The sequence below is a fragment of the Cryptomeria japonica genome, chromosome 8, assembly GCF_030272615.1.
Source record: "Cryptomeria japonica chromosome 8, Sugi_1.0, whole genome shotgun sequence".
In the NCBI taxonomy this organism is placed as follows: domain Eukaryota; kingdom Viridiplantae; phylum Streptophyta; class Pinopsida; order Cupressales; family Cupressaceae; genus Cryptomeria; species Cryptomeria japonica.
The window spans coordinates 679,352,689-679,372,628 of NC_081412.1; the positions used below are offsets into that span (position 1 = coordinate 679,352,689).

Below are 19,940 nucleotides of genomic sequence, written 5' to 3' on the forward strand. Positions count from 1 at the left end.
GTTTGGGCGTGAAAGAAACATATATGTGTGTACAAAACATTTGCAAGTTACAGCTCACCTTCACCAACTTGATCTTGATGATTGACACCATTAGATACCAAAGCAATGGGCGTTTCGAGAAGAAAGTCCACAGCACAGTTATCCACTGAAAATAGAAACATACAAAACAATCAAAGACCTAAACATACCATAACCTGAGCTGGATTCCAAGACTTAATTAACATAATAAATAGCCAGGACAATTTGCACAAGTCTGATATGGATGAGAATAACATGAAAATAAAGATCATATGCCCTCACCAACACATGTTCTCTGTGTAGCAATAACTTCAGCTTCCGCAGCTGAAACATCTTTTCCCACATTACCTACTTCAGATGCCCCAAAGTGTTTATCAACTTCTTTATAACCAGAAGGAAAAAGCTTCCTTGCTGCTGCTTCAGAAGGTTGGATTATAGCCATACATGGAAAACCCAATAATCCACAAGCAGCACATGCCAGTGTGCCTGTATCAAGGTGCATTGAATCACCAGACGGTGAATCAATTACCAGAGATTGACATCCTATAGAAATTTCTTCACTGCGAATCCCCATGTGCCTATCATCAGAGCAATTATGTGGATTCTCCTGCTGGCATCTGTCAGTTGAAGTTTTCACACTCATTGAATCAGATAACTTCTTATTCATCTCCAGGATGCCCTCTGCACACAGTTGTTCTTCTTTGCATACCAAGCTGCCTCTAGCTATAGCTGAGTCGGACTGCAATGTTTCCAGATTGCTGGTTCCAAATGTTGACCTCCAATTTGGATAACTCATAGAGGAAACACATGAAGATGGTGAACCACTAGGAACATCAGCAGAATCCCACAGAACTGCATAGCAAGTGGATTCCTTTTCAAGAAGAACATTAAGCAGGTGATTATTATGAATCATATCATTTACAAAAAAAATCTTTACTGCCATTTCTCCTTCACTTTTCTTCTTGTCTTTTAATCTGGAACTCCGTGGCTCAGCTGCTAAGCTTGCAGGTATCCTGTCACAGTAGAAATCATACAAAATTGAGTTAAAACTGCCTACATATCATAAGTAACTTCATCAACCTTTCCAAAGAGTCCATAAAGCCAATTGCAAAACACAGTCAAAACATAATTGTAGAATAACAGGAGAGAACTACAGCTTTCTGTGTTTATGGCATATACCTCTTGTATTTTACTTTCCACTTTATTTTAAATATTTTACTTTTAATTTAAAATTTAAACTGTTACTATTGTTAATGTCTATTGTATTTTACTTTCTACTTTGTTTTAAATATTTTACTTTTAATTTAAAATTTTAAGTGCTACTACTGTTAATGTCTTCTAATTTTTTAAATGTTGATTGCAACTATATATGCTCTATCATATCACTTACTGTGAGAGTGAATGGGCATGTCAACACAAATCTCCTAGCTTTCGAGAGATTTATGAGACTTTTGATAGCATACTTGATCAAATGGGACAAGCAATTCATGAAAAAGGTCATTAATTACAATTCTATGAGGAGCATATCAAGCCTACTGTCATAAAGAGGTGGAGCACAATGTATCACCCCTCTTCATATGGCTTCCTATTGTCTTAATCTCAAGTGGTACACACCTAGACTTGGCCAAATCATTCCTTCCAAGCATGACGAGTGGAGCACAATGTATCACCCCTCTTCATATGGCTTCCTATGCTCTTAATCTCAAAGTGATACACACCTAGATTTGGCCAAATTATTCCTTCTAAGCATTATGAGGTAATGAAAGGGTTTATGAAGGCAATGAGGAGGCAACCATACTTTGGGAGCAATGGCTTCAACTTTCTGATCTTCAAGGTCCTACATCCAACAAATCAAAGGCTATTGCACAAAATAACCCCATTTGATGTTGGAAAATTCATGGGAAGGACACATTGGAGTTGAAGCAACTTGCCATTTCTCTACTCTCAATGATTGCTAATTACTTTATTGCAAAGAGGAATTGATCCACTTATAGCTTCATCAACTGAATCAAGAGAACCAATCTTACCTCTAGACAAGCAGAAAAGCTAATTGCAGTACCTTGAGAATTTAGGATCAGCAAACTATCAAATATCAATAGACTCCAACAACACATAAAAACTTGAACAATGAAATTAAAATCAGAAATTTTTTTGTTGTTCTTATATCATACAATATACCGCTATCTATCTGTATACACAAAGGCTCTCTTACTATCATCCCGCCATCCCTGGCCCTAAAACAATATTGGAGAATTTTATTGTCATGTTTAGAAGACTAATTTACAGTGTTACCAAGGGACCCGTTTCCTGGGTAAAACCAGGCCGTGCTGGAAACGGAAACGTCCGGGGATGGGGCGACGGCCCCTCATATATTAACTATAAAGTTACATCATGAATATGAATTTATGAATTTCAACTCTCAATTCAACTCAATTTCTATGTATAATGTATATAATGAATAATTATCAATATTATCATATAAATATTTTAAATTTCCCCTATTTTTTATATAACCATCCCCTCTGTCCCCGAAAATGGCAAATAAAAATTCCGTCCTGGAAACCCATTTGCCCATCCCTTCTTCCCCCCATCCCAAAAACTCAGGGTAACATAGCTGATTTACAATAAATAAAATTTGTGTAACATGCCAATTTCCATTCAAGATAATTTGCATAAATCATGATTTGTTGTTTTAAGGAAAAAAGGTACAGCATCCCAATCAAACCCCTTGCCATAGTAATTTCCTGGCTAATCACTTTCATTTTATAAGCTTATGGAAACCAGAAATTAATGTAAGATTCTAACTTCCAATTTCCGTTGCAGATTTATCAAAACCCAAGTTTTCTGTTTGCAAAAGGCCACATCCTAAACTTAGAGACAAGCATTTTTATAGTTAGATAGTATCAAAAACATAGAATAATAGAAAGGCACAAACCAGGAAGGGAAGGACAAGGAATGTATATATAGCAACTGCTGATGAGACATCATAGGGAGATAGTTCATTGCAGCCCTACGAACTGCAGCTTCTTTTGCCACCTTAAGCCAAGCTGGGGTCGCAATATTAGCAGCTTCTCCACAGTTAAAACCTATCCAGAGAAGAACAGAGGTTGAAAAGCCTTTGAAAATAAACCACAATAAAATTCGTCAACAAATTACTTGATTTCTCATTGGAAAATGAATCCTAAATTACAGGTATTTCAAAATGTGATAATACAGTAATCATGAAAATTAACTACATAAGATTTGGCAACAGTTTGCACAGGGCATCCTATTTTTATTTCATCCAAATTAGCAATATATATTTATAAAGCATACTAGTGGTTAGAGGTTCTTCATCCACCTTAGAAAATACATATGCTGTAAAAAGACAATACTTGAAGAAAACGCTCCAATTAAAAGAAATGTAGAGGAACAAGCTTGCAAAATGTACAATCTGAATCCTAAGTATGGAAAAAACTAAAAATCCATTGGGAAGATCATAGATATATAAAATATGCAATCAGAATAAAATTAGAGACAAACAACATGTCTTAAAATAAAAACTCTTTCCAGCAATAACATCAGCCTTAAGCACAAAATTCTCTATAGAATTTCCCACTGAAACATGTTATTGACTGATGATAGAAGAAAATAACACCATTAATAAATAAAAACTCAGATTACGGGACCAAAAAAAAAAAATATTGGAACAAAGATCCTTTGTGCAGTCTCACAAACCTGAACTGTAAAAATTGTAGTTTTCTTTTATTAAAGAAAACAGCTCTTAGTCTTTAAAATATATTGCATCATCATATATAATTGGCAGCAAACTAATCTCTTGAGTTCTTTGACACAGTCATGACTTACTCATTATTTGTAGTGTTCCAAATTCAGGAAACAGAGAAGAGCAGAAAGAATAATTTAAACACCTTACCATGGCTAAATCCTAGGTGATATGCCCTCGGAAAAGTAACAACAAACTCTCCTGGATTCTGCACTAACCTGAAAGCCAAAAAATAAGTTCATGAAACTATGCCATCATTACCAACACTATTATCAAGCATGAACCTCAAAATCATAACTTCTTTTTTGGCTAAAGCTTTATCAGGTAAGAGACCAAAATTAAAAACACGGGCTTATTTAAAATTACACACATCAAAGTTAGTCTGAAGCACATCTAATAAAAAAAAGCAGAATTCAGTCCGAAAGTGAGGGTAGTAACTGCAATTCAGAAGAGAAAAGATCAGAACAACACCTGCAACAAGGAACCCCTGTTTGGATCAGTATTTCTGGAGACATGAGAGTTGTCTTCTCACCTAATATTGCAAATGCAGCTGGCCAACAATATAAAGTTGCAAACAGTTGATTGTCAAAAAAACTCCAGTTGTTATGAAATCCAAATGTTGGAATAGTTATTAGTCACTTAGTCAATATATAGCTTGAAAAACATCATCCAAGTGCATTGAAGTGAATCAATAAAGTAATTAATATAATAAAAATACGGTTATGCAAAAAAAACATGTGAATATGTAATAAACCATACCTAGAGGACTAAGGTGTTCCCCATAGCCATGTACCCGTATAACATCCTCTAATGATGCAGCTGCATCCCCCGGAACAGCATACCAGGTCTTCGGAGAGCCCGTCTGTAAGTAGTTTAAACTGTGAAGTTCATGATCTTCCACATGCCATGCAAACCAACTAAACAACATACCAATATAAACCATTGGCGTAGTCACCCCTGGAACCTCATCAGGCATGTGACGGATTAGAGATCCAGGAGAACGAGCAACAATCCTCATGTTCCAAGCACTGTTTGAAAGTTTCCATCCAGCACCTCCTATTTCTCTGTCAGCATTACCGTCCAAAGTCTTATTTCTTTTCTTCACTCCATCTTCCATATGGTCAGACATTTCATCTGTTGTCAGCTTGCCGGTTATGGGTGATTCTGTAATATCAGTATCCTCAGCTGATTTGGTGCTCAAAACATGGTTATCCTCTGTAGTGTCTTTACTTAAGGCAAACGCTTTTTCAGAATTCACATTGCTATTGTCCTTGAGACCTAATTCTTGCATGCTGTAATCAGTTTCAACTTTCTCCTGGTTCTCAAAAACAACCTGAGACTGTGGCTCCATTTTTCGCTTCCTTGATTGAGAAGTGGATTGACAACTGAAAGATTCACTAGGTTCCCCGAAAGCTGTACCAGGTATGTCATTAGCATACTCAACTGAGATGGGTCTGTCCGAAGCTGCCTTCCAAAACATTGTCTCAATTGCCAGTGGAGAAATTTCCTTGCCTGTACCAAGCCGCGACCGGTGAAAAGCCCTTGCCTTGGCCTCAAACTGCTCAAGTGTATAACTCTCCCCACTTTCCCATACTGGTTTCTGCACAACAGACTGCATAGGGCCTCGTAACTTTCTAGGACTCCACCCTATTTGTTGATGACGAGTGGTGAATCTGGCCTTACAATCCCCATCACCCACAGAGGCAACTTCAAAAGTCTCGCTTTTATAATCACTACCCTGCTGAGGAGCCGAGCAAGTTGATACCGTTGTGTTCATGTTTCGTGAAACAGTTAAGGAAGAAATAGAAGAGCCGTGAACACCAGCTAGAGCAGTATCTTGGGACTCTGTTAGAGATCTATTAAGGTTCGAAATGACCAGCTTCCTTGAAGCCTTAGGGAAAGGAGGTATAATCTTGCATATGCCATACTGAGTTGCCTCTTTTTCGATCTTCAAAATGTAACCTATTGGGTCAGCAAATTCAGCTTCTGTGGGATGATATTCTGGAGCTACAGGTAAAGACTTAAGCCAAGGGGATATTTCCTCGTCTCCCATCCTAAAATCTGGCAATCACTCACTCCGGGAGCGACAAACTACAAAGAAAGAAATCCAATTACCCGCTGTAGATCCTTCAAAACGAGAACAACCCACCAATTCCTTTTTTCTTAATTTTCGACATGGAACCCCGCAGGGTACCTCTTCTTACAATCTGCATTACTCGCCCATAAACGTATGCTTACATAATGAGTACTCAACTCGAGGACTGGAAAGATAAAATGATATAGAACCCAAAAAGAATAATGGAAATCCAATGTGATTCAACAAAATGGGAAGAAAATAAAAAATTAATTGGGCATGTTTGCTGGGATTTTTAAAAACTGAGAAAAAGAGTACTTTCCAAGGGTTCCAAATAAAATGAGTATGGACTACCAGGAAATGTACTGTCTTGTTAAAGCTGCAATCCTTATCAACCTAAAAACATGGAAATCAAAATATAACTTCGGTCAAAACCAGCATATCCAAAGCTCTCGCTGATTTCAGAAACCATTTTTTAAAAGAGAAATTTGATTCGAACTTATAATAGTAACCACTTACACTATCCAGTTAGTGGTGAAGTAAAGATTCCCGCGGATAGGCCACTTGCCCGGTTGATTTCATTGAGGACATAGCCTGCGTTCCAACTCTAATCTTACGCTCGTTTTGATTTTCTTGAAAACGGATCATAAATCGATTGTGCTACTACCCTTACACTAACAGAATAATTGGTATTTTTTATTTCTGAAAATACTTGTAAATTTAATCATTACGCTTACAAGATTAAAGGGCTTTTTTCAAGCTTATAGTTAAGGATCGAGGCATTCTTTAACTAATGGCATTAGGCTTTAACTAATTGTTCCCCGTCAAATTGCTATGGCATAAGGCTTTAACTAATGGCATTAGGCTCTTCCGTTGCTTATTTGTTTGTGAGGTACCTGAACTATTAAGCTCTTGCTATGTTCCTTAGAAGAAAGGAAACCCCAAGGAAAACACCTCTGTGCTCAAAATTCTATATGCATTTTTTCGTTTTATTCTCAACCAAGTATTTTAGGTTCGGAGGGTTTTCTTAATATGTAAAAATAAAATTATGTTGTAAAGTGTAATTATATTAATGATAATAATATATGGATTACAATAGTATGAATATCTTGAAAAAAAAAAATGATGGTCCTATGAAACATTGTAGTTTAATTGATTGAGCACAATTGATAACGGAATAAATTACAAGAGACTTGGAAGAAAATAAATACCTTTCAATCCTCAACTCTCAATAAATTAATGTCTACATCAAATTAATATTGAATAATAAATTATTAGAAAATAAATAACTCTTTGAATTAAAAAGGGAGTATTAAAATAAAACATTTATCAATTTTCTTGACTTAATAGAAGTGAATTGAGAGATTTCAGATAAAAATGTCTCTATTTTTTTAACATCAATATTTTGGATCATTTTAGATATGTATTATATTTTTTTTTTAATATTCATTATTTTAAATATTAATTGTATATTATAATTGAAAACATTAATAATAAAATACAAACAATTAAACCCAAAAGCTCAAAAAAATATCTATATACATGTTCACACATATATTATAATTTAAATAGATATTACTTTTCTTTCTTTTTTCCTTTTCTTTTTTTTTTTTGTATTACAGATGATTTGAACTCCACACCATTTAGATGATTGCTATATGAACTTTGCCAAACAAATATCCTTAAATAAAAGTTGAGGTTTGTCTCTTTGTAGTATATGAAATATGAAGATTATAGAAGATTTGAACTCAACACCATTTAGATGTCTACCATATGAACTTTGCCAAACAAATGTTCTTAAATAAAAGTTGAAATTTGTCTCTCTCTAGTATATGAAATATGAAATACGTTATTTGTTTAAATTTTTAAAATTTGTGCATAATTTTTTATAAATTATCACATTATTATTCAAAATAAAATAATTAATTATAATTATGTATCAACAAAGGCACAAGCTCTCCATCACAATGATTGAGCAAGGATTTGAGCCTTGGTGGTCACAACAACAACAACACCGGGAAACCAACACACTATGGGAAAAACCCCATCTTTTAATAAAATTAAAATAAATAACTTTTATTATTTATTTCTTCTTATTTATGTGTTCAAAACAAAATAAGCATCAACCTAGGAGTCTAGTCTTCGAGTATCAACCTAATTTATATAACAAATTTAATATATGTATCTCACGACTAATATTTTTTTATTTTTTTACCTAATATATTTAAAATGACTATATTAATCAATCCAAAATAATAGTAATTAAAAATAAATTCAAATAAGATAAATTCAAATAATATATTATTAAAAAATTATAATCAAAAAGTTTATTTAACAAATATATGTAAATATTAATACAATTAAAAATCAATTTTTTCATGTCTAATGTGTAAAACTGGCAAGAAGAATTTATCAACTAGTATATAGATATATAGAATATATCTATTTTAAAAAATAAAAATCAAAAATCAAAGATATTTCTTAATATTTATTGATTTTTAGATAGATGTATTTTAAAAAAAAAATTATCTAAAACTTTAATAAATTATTTATTTATCTTCAATATGTACCAAAATTTTACGAAAACATATTATTTGAATTGTTCCAAATACACAAATAGATGACACAAAATTAATTTATTTTCACTTTAGAATTAATTTATGGTAGACCATGAAACATTTATCTTCTAGGTCAAATGTACTGTAAAAGAAATTCTTTTTATTTTTAAATTTGTGTTTAAGGGGAAAAATATATTTTTATTATTAAATGGTAGTTTTATTTATAAATGGTAGTCAAATTTAGGATGCATGGTAAATAGTTTTTGCAAACACCCCTTACAAAATTGAGAACATAAAAAACACTAGAATTATAACTTTGTGGCAAGACAATAATTCAACATAGAAAGTCATTAGACCCTTCACATAAACATATATATTATGGTTTAATTAAAGGGATCTTAACTTCATATTGTATACAAGAATTAAAAGTTTTATATCAATAGAATTAGGGTTCATAGTCAAAGGAATACTAATAGATAATCAATTAGAACAAGTAATAAACTAAAAAATTCATTCTCTTTTCCACCAACAAAGTCAAAATCTCCGGCTTTAGTTTGACATTTTGTATTGTCTTACTTCGTTATTTTCTATACTACAAGCAGAGGCTGCGAAGAATCTTAAGGTACACTTTCAAATTCAACAAATCAAACTACAAGTTAAGCAATTGCTCCATGAAAAGAAGGTTGTGATGGCACAAGCATTAAAGCCTTCTTTTCAAGATTGATTGTTGCCCTATTATATTTTATCTAGCAATCTGTTGTCACAACCATTGCAACTTGATCTGTTGAGCATTTTCAAATATTGTTAATTGTTTACATTGTTGTTGCGCTACTCTATTTTGTTGGGTTATGCATTTTGTAATGACTTTTCTCTTGTTGCAAAATAGTTCTTATAGTGTTGTTTCATTCTCTAGTTCATGAAGTTGTTCTTATATTCCATTCTTAGACTGCAACGAATTTCAAGTAAACTTTAAAGCCTGATACAATGTCAAATTAGCTTCAACTTCTACCACACATTGAAGAGTGGGAGGAAAATGTCCTCGAAACCAAGAAAATAAGACAAGGGGAGAGGAGAAAATCTTTCTAAGAAGCCTAAGCTAGGGCACGCAAGTTGATGTTGAGTGGCGAATAAAAAACAAAGGTATTTTGTCGTCGTTTAAAATTACAAGAAACCCTAACATGGCTATTGAAGTTTATTGTCATGAGGAATTCATTCACAAAAAAAGATTTTTCAAAGAGTTTCAAATAGCAAAACCAATTTAGCATCATTCAACAGTTGACTGTGCAGGAAAGATTATTAAAGAGTGTGTTCTTGGGGAAACAAGGGGTTCAACTACAACTGTAGCTAAGATCTAAACCTAAACTAGCAAGATTGATCTAGGTAACAATCAATTTTTGGATTGTATTCTCTCCTTACAAGAAATCTAGATTACAACCAATTTTTGGATCATATTTTCTCCCTAAAAGAAATTCAACTTGGCTATTCTCTCTATGAAATCCAATCAAAGCCTTGACTCTTATGGTGTTCAACCAAATTTTATTAAATCTTGTGGAATCATACCAAAGATCATTTTTATATGCTCTACTTAGAAGTGCTCTTTAGAATGGATCCTAAAAACCAAGTATCAATAAAAGCCTAATCAAATATATTCCAAAGGGGGAAAATGAGGATAGTATTATTGGTTAGCAATAAATTATCCTATTAGACACTGCTTATAAAATCATTGTGAGGCATTGATTATGAGAATTAAACATGTTGTGCAAGGTTTGGAGAGAGTTGAGCAAGCATGATTTATAAGAGGTAGAAATATACTTGGCAATCTAATGTTGGCTTGGGAGACAATTGAATGGGACCAACAATAATGCCAAAATGTTTTAGTGGTTAAGTTAGACTTTGATCAAGCCTATAGTAGAATTTGTTGGAGCTCCATTTGTAAAATGCTACATTGGTTGGATTTGAGCCAAAAATCCCAAGATTTTGTTTTAATGATGTTCAAAGACGCTAATGCTCACTTTTTTATTAATAATTCTAGCATAAATTCCTTCAAATTACAATGTTTTATAAGGCAGGGACGTCATTTACCTCCCTTGTTATGCATGCTTACAACTGATACCTTAGGATATCTTCTTCAAAAGCTAATCAGATGAAGCTTGTTAAAGGTATATCTATTTCTCAAAATAAGTTGGTTATTAACTCCCACTAAATGTTGATAAAAATATGTTGTTCTTGAAAAATCTAGAAACGAATTGAACAATACCTTGAACATCCAAAATCTATAATTACGTTATTTGTGGCTCTCAATTAGCTCATAACAAAATTGAATTTTTGATGTCTTAAAACTGCTCTATCCCTCAATGGATTCCTAAAGTGTGGAGGCAAACAAAAATGGGGAGATAATTAGATTTCTTAGTATTCCTTTTGATTATCAAACAAACCTAAAAATAAGTCGTTTAACTTGGATAACGAATACTTATCTTTAGTAGGTAAGATTCAAGTTGCTAATAAAATTATCATTGTCATTAGTGTATTATTTGTCCTATTAGATACCATACTTGGAAGGCTATGAAGAATTGACCAAAGTAATTCAAAAATCTATGTGGTCTAAGTGGGATGGTAATGCTAGATTCATTGCTTCTTCTTGGTCGCATTGCATTCAATCAAGATCTAAATGTGGTATAAGGCTCATAAAACCCAAAACTCAAGAATTATGTCTTGATACAAAATGGATTATTAGAGCTACTAGTAAAGATGAACCATGGAAAATTTAAGGGTGTCATCAAATCATGGAAACTTCAATCAAGAAGTGGTAAGCTACCAATTGGTTAAGTAAAATGGTCATGTTACCCTTCTCTAAAATCAAAGCTTTGTTTCCTCTATAGTCTATTTGAAAAGATTGGCAATAAGTTTGTCAACTTCTGAAATGAAATGATTCGTCCGTGCAACATGATTTTAATTTTTCCTCAACATCAATTTGGTGGCATAAACATATTATTTAATATAATCAACCACCAACCATTAACTTTCTTAAACATGTGTATTCTTTATGCAAAACAAGGGTTCAACAATTCAAGGATTTTAAGATTTTAATGTGTTTGATTAGGCTCCATGGTAAAATATCAAAGAGCATTACAAGTTGAGTAATAAATATAAATAGATTTTGATATTTGTGCAATCACTAGTTCCTCTTAATCTTTCTATGAAATAATGTACTCCCAAAGAATGTAATTTTTCTAAAGATTGGAGATGAATGTCTTTTTGTCATTTCAACTATCTTCCTTTGAAGAGGCTTATATTGAAATCCTAATCCTTCCTCAATAACCTCTTGCTCATTAATCTTAAATGAAAGTAGAGATTTCACTCCACATTATGGACAAATCACTCCTATAAAGAATGGTTAATTATCAATGGCTTTAAAATACTTGCATTTAAGTTTCCCTTGCATTTGCAAAGTCTTCTTACCATTATAGTTCATTAGACCATTAATCAAATAGACATGTCAAAATTGACATGGTTATTTAGATAGTTTAAAAAATCGAACATATTTTGTTGGGGATTTAATTGTTTATATCCTCTAATACTCACTTGTGTTTCTAAACTTTGAGCTTTGTTTAGGACATGACACCCTTCTCAACTTTCACAAATGACTCGTATATCTCAAGAATAACATACAATTCATATATTTTACTTTCAATCATATAGTATTAGTGTCATACAAATAAGTGTGACCTTTTATGTCACTTATTTGTTAATTTTTTAAAATGACTTGTTTGGTTTTAGTATTCATTTTTGGTTTAATTGCTTTAATTTTTCAATCTCTACTATCTTGCCTCTTCACAAATATTGTAATAAATTACAAGGTTATCTTACAAAAAATATAACAAAAGAAATTAAATTATTTATTTTTTAAAATTTAAAAGACATTTTATAACAATAGTAAAACATGAAATCTCATATTGTAATTGTGTACATAAAAACCAAAATATTGTTTTAAATATTTTTAAATTAAATTATAAAATTAAAAAATATAGAAATATAATTAAATATAAGAATAAAATCAGTAGTAAAACATGAAATCTCATTTTGTAATTGTGTACATAAAAACCAAAATATTGTATTAAATATTTTTAAATTAAATTGTAAAATTAAAAATATAGAAATATAATTAAATATAAGAATGAAATACGTATTATAGAATAAAACAAATGTGTTTCTGATATACAAAGTGAAAGCTTGGTATGCACTTTGTAGAGCTTGAGTGCATGTACACTATACAACATTTGCTATTACAAAACCCATCCCAACATTTTTGTCTCCTTGTACATTATTATATACACAAAGACCCCTTCACTCTCTAAGTGTATTTAGAGAGTTCATGAACTCTAGTCAAAGAATGATGGATATGTTCACTCAAATGTGTATCTTGGGCTACTAGTCATATCTCCCCCATTACAATGCAGATAATCTAATGTTTTTCATTTTGAATTAAATCAATATCATACTTCAAGTTTAATTTATCTTCTTGTTTAGTAAAACAATTTAATTTCCCTAAAATAAACCACATGAGACCCTCCTCAATGATCAATTCCTCATTCTTCATGGTTATAGTCTTCTCCATATTGACTTAAATCGACTTATTCTACAACATTTGCATCACCTATCAACCTTAAGATAGGCCACCTATATTACAAAGTTTGATCAAACGATACCATCTCACAATTTAAAATCTTTTGTGGATTTTTTCAATGGTAATTTGATATTCTTTTAGCTCATCCTAATTGCTATTTTATTTTTTATTTTTTATTTACAACTTTCATTCTACGACTCCTCCAAATGAAAGATAATGACAAAGAGGTGGCAAAGAAAATGAAGTAAGAATCGTTGGCTTTAGAATGGATTACTTTGCATTCGGGGGTGTAGTTGAAATCAATAGCATTTTACTTGCTCAAAGCTTATTTTTCAAGGACTAAAGCTCTAGGTCAAGGCACTACATGGTAAATTATTCTTTATGTGACCTACAATTATGGGATCTTGGTTTACTATATCAAATCTCTGACCTAGAATGACATATAGCCTTTCTAGTTTTGATAAGGTAGAAATTCAAACTAAAACCATCTATAACATGGCTCCACCCATCCATGAACAATTAAACAATTTTCAAACACATACAAATCAATTAAACACCAAAGCTGACAAAACAAGATTCTAATACAATTTATTTAAAAGCTAGATAGTCCAAATTGTAGAGGTCTCACTTTAAGTTAACTTAAACACATGATTCTATGCATTTCTAATTGAAAGTCAATTTTGGTCAAACATATATTCTATAAATTTATTCATTCTAATTAAACTATTATTGGACCATAACTTTCCTACTAGAAGTGTCCACTTAAGCACTTTATCAAAACAATGAAATTGTTTTGAAAAACTTATGTTCTAACAACTACTAACATATATAACATAAAGCAAAGTTAAAAATTAATAATTTACTTTGTAGATTTATGAGTAATTTTTCAAACATATAATTTTAATTAATATTTATATTTTCTTTTTTATTAGTCAATTTGGGTCAAACATATATTCTATAAATTTATTCATTCTAATTAAACTATTATTGGACCATAACTTTCCTACTAGAAGTGTCCACTTAAGCACTAATTTATCAAAACAATGAAATTATTTCGGAAAACTTATGTTCTAACAACTGCTAACATATATAACATAAAGCAAAGTTAAAAATTAAAAATTTATTTTGTAGATTTATGAGTATAATTTTTCAAACATATAATTTTAATTAATATTTATATTTTATTTTTTTATTTTTAATAAAAATAAGTCATCAATATGAAATAATGTGTGTGACTATCTTCTCAAGAAAAAAAGTTTAAGTCTATTCAAAACTCTATGATGTCAAGATGATATTTTTTTTTCTATTTTCAATAAATAGTTAAAACAAAAAGTTATAATCTTGAAATACTCGTGTTTTCAATACATACAACTTTTTCGACTTATTTTTTAAAATGTCTATCAAACTACAACATTTAATCCATGCATTAAAGTTCTACTTTTTTATTTAAAAAAAAAGACAATGGAAGTAAAATTTGCTATATATATAAAGATGTGTCCCATTTAATCTTATTTTGGAACATTTTTTCAACAACTAAATTATACTGTCATTTTTTTAAAACTATTTTTTTTTTGTTTTTTAGAATATTAAAAAAATACACTAAAAAATTGATCACTTCCCTTATAAAAGTAGGACACAACTTTAACCTTTTACCCAATAGTATAATGAAAGGATATTAACAAATCACCCATAATACGATACAAATCATGTTCAGAAAAATAGCAAATAACATATCATAGCACATTCCACATCACGGAGGACTCTAACCCATCTTCATTTTCCGACACACTATTACCCATAGATCTTTTCCATTTTAACGTTTGAAAATCTTGTCATTATTTCAAACTTCAAACCTAATTTCCACTTGGAAAGACATATGCTCCCTTTGCAACCAAAAAACACAATCAAGAAATTGTGTCCCCGCCCTCATTAAAAAAAAAAAGTTAATGGCTAGACAAGAGCAAATTAAAATGGTGATCAAATCTAAAATTCAAAACCATCGTCAAAAATAATTCAAACTAAAATAAGCTTCACATGAAATTAGCAACACAACCAATCATCTCAAAAGATCCAAATTTAAATCACATTCAAAACTCTCACTACATGTGATCCAAATTTTTCATGGCGTCGTAGTAAAAATCTTCATAAACCTCTCCATCTCCATTCTACAAGTGCAAGCCATTGTTTCCTTAAAAAAATATCAACTATAAAACTTCCACGCCAAAAAGTATTAATATATATACAACCCACTCCTCCAACTAATCTCACAAGCTAACCAAGCTCCAATATCAAATGTTAAGAAATAAGAGACAATTTCTACATTAGTATTACTAAGAGAGGGTTGCAAGTTTTTAGATCAATCAAACAAAAGTTTAGCAACATACTTCAAGGAAAAATCAAAATAGACAATGGATGTTATGAAACTAAGTCTTATGGCTTCTCTAAATGAGCTATACAAAAGAATCATCTAAATCTCAAAAGGAAAAAAAATCCAATGAGCTCTAACAAATCCTAATTAAAGAGGTAAATGACAAGATGCAAAAATCACGCTTGAAGCTAGACACAATTAGTAATCTTGCACTACTAAAGACCATCGTTAAGGAAGCCACATGTGCCTTAGGTTGAGGCTCTAGGCTCACATGTTCTCGGGTCAAATCCCTAGGCTCTAATCACCACATCAAATGTACTCAAAAAATGCAATGAACAAACATTGACAAAGAAAGGCCAATATACCATAGTGCAATTAGGATGACTGCAGATGTTCAAAAAATAACAAATAATTACTTTTATAAGCAATAAATGTGGTTGGTAAATATGAGAGCCAACAATAATACATCACAAAGTTTAAATATAATCTTTAATAAAGAGTTTTGTAAGTTTTATGTCTCAACCAAGTACTGAACAAACCCTTTTATCTTATTATTTTTTTCATTAAAAAAATACCATTAAGGAACTTAATTTTTCACTTTTAAGGAAGACTTTAAAAGTTGTCTTTCAAAATATTGTTTTTACCTCGTTAAATAAACTCTTAATTTTTCACTTTTAAGGAAGACTTTAAAAGATGTCTTTCAAAATATTATTTTTACCTCATTAAATAAACTCTAACATGAAAGTAGTTTATATCCATTTTACATCTCTGAAGTAAAAATTGAGGTAGCTTTGAATTTGTTAAATGTTTGAACAATGTGATTTGGCCCTTTAAAAACCTAAATTGTTTTAGTTTAAATAGTAAAACAATAGGTTTTCCCAAAGCCACACCATTTGTCTCTCTCAATAATATTGGTTGTATCACCAATGTTGAGAATCTGGTTAGTCACACTATTGGCGTGAAACATATTATGGCCACTGGTTTATGGCTGCTGCTTGCCAAGACCATTGTGACCACCTTAATAATTGTCAACATAAGTCTATCCCAAGGCTAGTTTACTATTGCGAGAGTCTAGAGGACATCCTCTGATTTTCGGTGTAGAGATAACTGCAATTTGAAACAAGCATTTTTGTAATTTTATAGACAACACTCTCTGGACGTAGTGCATGTTGTAAATGTGTTTTATCAATAGTTTCCTTAAGGTAGTGAGAAAGGTCTAGTTTCACACAAACTCTATGTTGACATTAGTTTAAATAGAACTTGTCCACTTCGACACAAAGCATACTCCCCAGAAAGGAAGCACTGTGGTCCAAAAATGACCAATAAGGCAAATGTAGACTAGAACAAGAGTCCTTGCCACTTTTTTTTCATATCCAGCAGTGTTCATGTATATGGTTGTAAAAAGTTTTTATATTTGCTGTTATGGTTAGGGAGATGTTTAGATCAGTTAGATATATATTTTTAAGTACTTTGATTCTTGTTTTGTAAGCTAGTGATTCTAGCCGCTACATGTGTACGTGTTAAATATGGTTTGATATTCTAATCTTATTCTTTCTAGACAGTCATTTCTTGGACTGCTATTTATTTTCCTTCTAATCTCTTTGTTCTTTGTCCAGTAAAAAAAAATGTAGGCTAGGAAATTCAACCATACTAACACCTTGAGGTCCTAGTGGTTAAACACAACAAAAGACCTAGTCCAAGGAGAGAAAACCAAAGGCTAGTTTCAAAAGAAACATTGACCATATCTAACGATGAGATCTGCATGGGTAGATTTTGCAAAGCAGAAGAGAAAAAAATGTTTGGTCAAATTTTGGATTGCCCATTTTAACTCTTTCAGACATAACATGGGCCATATCTAACGATGATATCTGCATGGGTAGCTTTTGGAAAGTAAATAGGAAAAAATGTTTGGTCAAATTTTGGATTGTCCATTTTTACTCCACGAGGGACCCAAGTTGTGTTTAACCAACTCTTAAGCATGCTTTCAAATCTGATTTTTCCTACAATATACCCCATGAGTGCAAATTGTTCCATCCACCTACAAACATTATCAAATGCTAACGGCAGATGTACATTTGGGAGATTTTTAGAGCCCATACCTTGTGAGATATATTTGAAATGTGTTCCAACACTAGTCGCTTAAGCAATAACAACAAAAGCATTAGGTTTGAATTGCCATATAAAGAAAACCAACCACCTTAAGTCTAAGAAAACCTAAAAGCTTCTATAATAAATAGAAGAAATATAAAAAATATATCCCACCACACCATTACAAGGAAACATGACCATCAAGAACTTAGAGAAACAGGCATCAAAACCAAACGAGCCTCTCACTTCAACTTCATTACCGACTAACCTCTTATGTTTTAAGCAAACAATTTCAATATGTAAATGTTCGCTATTCATTTCAACACAAACAAATTCTAAGGTTTTGTCAAAAAATCGAGTAAACTTGGACATTTAAAATAATCCAACGGTACTTTTTTTATTATTTATAAACATAGCTAGAACTCTCTCATACAATTAGATGTTAGCATATTATTAGCCCCTAGTAGTGTAATCATCCGTTTATTTTTAGTATAACTAATCATTGTGCTATAATGCTGATTACAAAGTCCATAAGAGTGAAAAAAATTATTTTGATCAAATTAGCTGATATATAAACAAGTAGTGATCAATACTTAGACAAGCAAACTTTGGCTGTCCAATTTTTCTTTAGATAATTTTATTGCTGAATATTTTCTCAATTTTATTTCATTTAATGTTTTATTATATATTTTTTTAATATTTCTAGTTTGTTATTATTTTTCTTTAAAATATTTTACTAGAAAAAAATTACATTTTTTATAAAAAGAGTTCAAAGATCGTAAAGGTTGGGCTAGCAAGACAACTACTAAATTACAATTCACAAAAAAATCAAAATAAAGTGTATCGTTTAGTCACTTAGTTTGGGTCATGTTGAGTAGTGTTTTGTGACCACACCAACACAAAATAAAGTTTTCCAACGATCACTTTATCCTCTTTCCAAGGGTCAATTTATCCTCTCTTGATCAAAATCATATGTATGCTAAGATTGAAAGATCATACAATGACTCCAAGGTTCCAACTACGTACTAGCGACTTTCCGATGGATATAGGCTCATGCGGTGATGTAGCTGGTAATCCAAGGGGGACTTACGTTTGGATCATTCTTTCACTCTGTTGTGGCTGGAACTTCATCAACGGATATTGCAATTTTGTGATACTTCTACTTCAAATGAACTAAATTGGAATGGACTAAAACTAAAAGGGTAAGTGTTTAGGAAAACTAAGCTAAGACTAAGAACTCAATAGATGACAATGCTTCAACTGTGATATACCACGCTTTACTTCGCCACTAGTAGACAACTACATAAAACGGGTGCAATCTTCAAAGTCTGTGTTTGAAAGATTCTAAACCATTCATAAACACCATCAGAGAACAATGTTTATCCAACAATTTAGGTTAAGCATACACGTAAAAATAGCTCAGTCCAACCTTGCACTATTGATAAAAATCGTCTATCAACAAAAGGTATGAGCATTCGATCTTCACCTTTAAACATTGCAATCAATCTTGTTCATCTAAATGCTTGAAATAAATCTACTCTAAGTGAGGAAGGTGAAACCATGCAAATTTTGAAAAATAACTTAAGTGAACACAATCAGAGAACTATGCATCATTGTTATTATCTCAATAACTTATCGCAACAATTTCATACAAATCTCCCTACTTTACAAATGAAGGGGTCACCCCCTTATATAGGCCTCCAGCCTTGATTACGTGTAAACCCTAATTAGGGTTTGACCCAAAAGATTCCACACACATGATGCAGCAAGGTGCGAATAAACATTAATAATCCATCATGCCCACTTATCAATGAATTCCCGCTTACCAAAAATGACTACCACTATGCATTAAATGTACCACTATCTTTCAAGTTTGCCCAATGTGAAATAAATGCTCCATCATGCAATAAACTACCCATTGTGCAATAAATGCACCACCACCTCCTAAATAAATGCATTAAATGTACCACTATCTTTCAAGTTCGCCCAATGTGAAATAAATGCTCCATCGTGCAATAAACTACCCATTGTGCAATAAATGCACCACCACCTCCTAAATCGGCCACATGCAAAAGATGCTCCACTATCTTATTAAATACAACGGCTGCCATGCATTCCACCACCACTTGGTCAAATATTCCAGTAATGAATGCGCCACTTCCTCATGTGGTCAAAAGATTCTCGTCATGCAAGTGGACCCCGTCGTCATGGGAACTTATAATTTTTTGAGTTGTGCTTCATTAATACAGAATATTCTCTTTGCATGTCGCCAACTCATCCTTTACAATAATCTTTCCATTTCGAGCTCATTTGAAAGATTTTCTTGCCTTGGAAGAATTTGAACAATCTTTTCCACTTCTGAAGGATTCATGTTCGCCTAGATTTTCAAGAGAGAAAATTCTTGTAGAGAATTTTTATCCTGAAGCAATTTTCTCTTGTTCTTATGT

General features: G+C 31.9%; 1 protein-coding gene across 3 annotated transcripts in view; it reads right to left on the bottom strand.

The window, feature by feature from the left end:
* The window catches only part of LOC131032372 (lysine-specific demethylase REF6), a 128,663-nt gene that overhangs the window by 42,259 nt on the left and 66,464 nt on the right, over positions 1 to 19,940 (bottom strand). The window contains exons 1-8 of one of the 3 annotated variants that reach the window (XM_057963321.2): positions 6,375 to 6,797; positions 6,210 to 6,251; positions 4,541 to 5,988; positions 4,253 to 4,331; positions 3,932 to 3,999; positions 2,954 to 3,104; positions 301 to 1,031; positions 59 to 145 (exon numbers count right to left, since the gene is read on the bottom strand). In XM_057963321.2, the coding sequence (XP_057819304.2) occupies positions 59 to 145; positions 301 to 1,031; positions 2,954 to 3,104; positions 3,932 to 3,999; positions 4,253 to 4,331; positions 4,541 to 5,834 (2,410 nt within the window). In that variant the 5' untranslated portion in view covers positions 5,835 to 5,988; positions 6,210 to 6,251; positions 6,375 to 6,797. Of the gene's footprint in view, positions 1 to 58; positions 146 to 300; positions 1,032 to 2,953; positions 3,105 to 3,931; positions 4,000 to 4,252; positions 4,332 to 4,540; positions 5,989 to 6,209; positions 6,252 to 6,374; positions 6,798 to 19,940 lie in introns of those variants that run through there. The other 2 variants (XM_057963323.2, XM_057963322.2) reach the window with 2 other exon arrangements.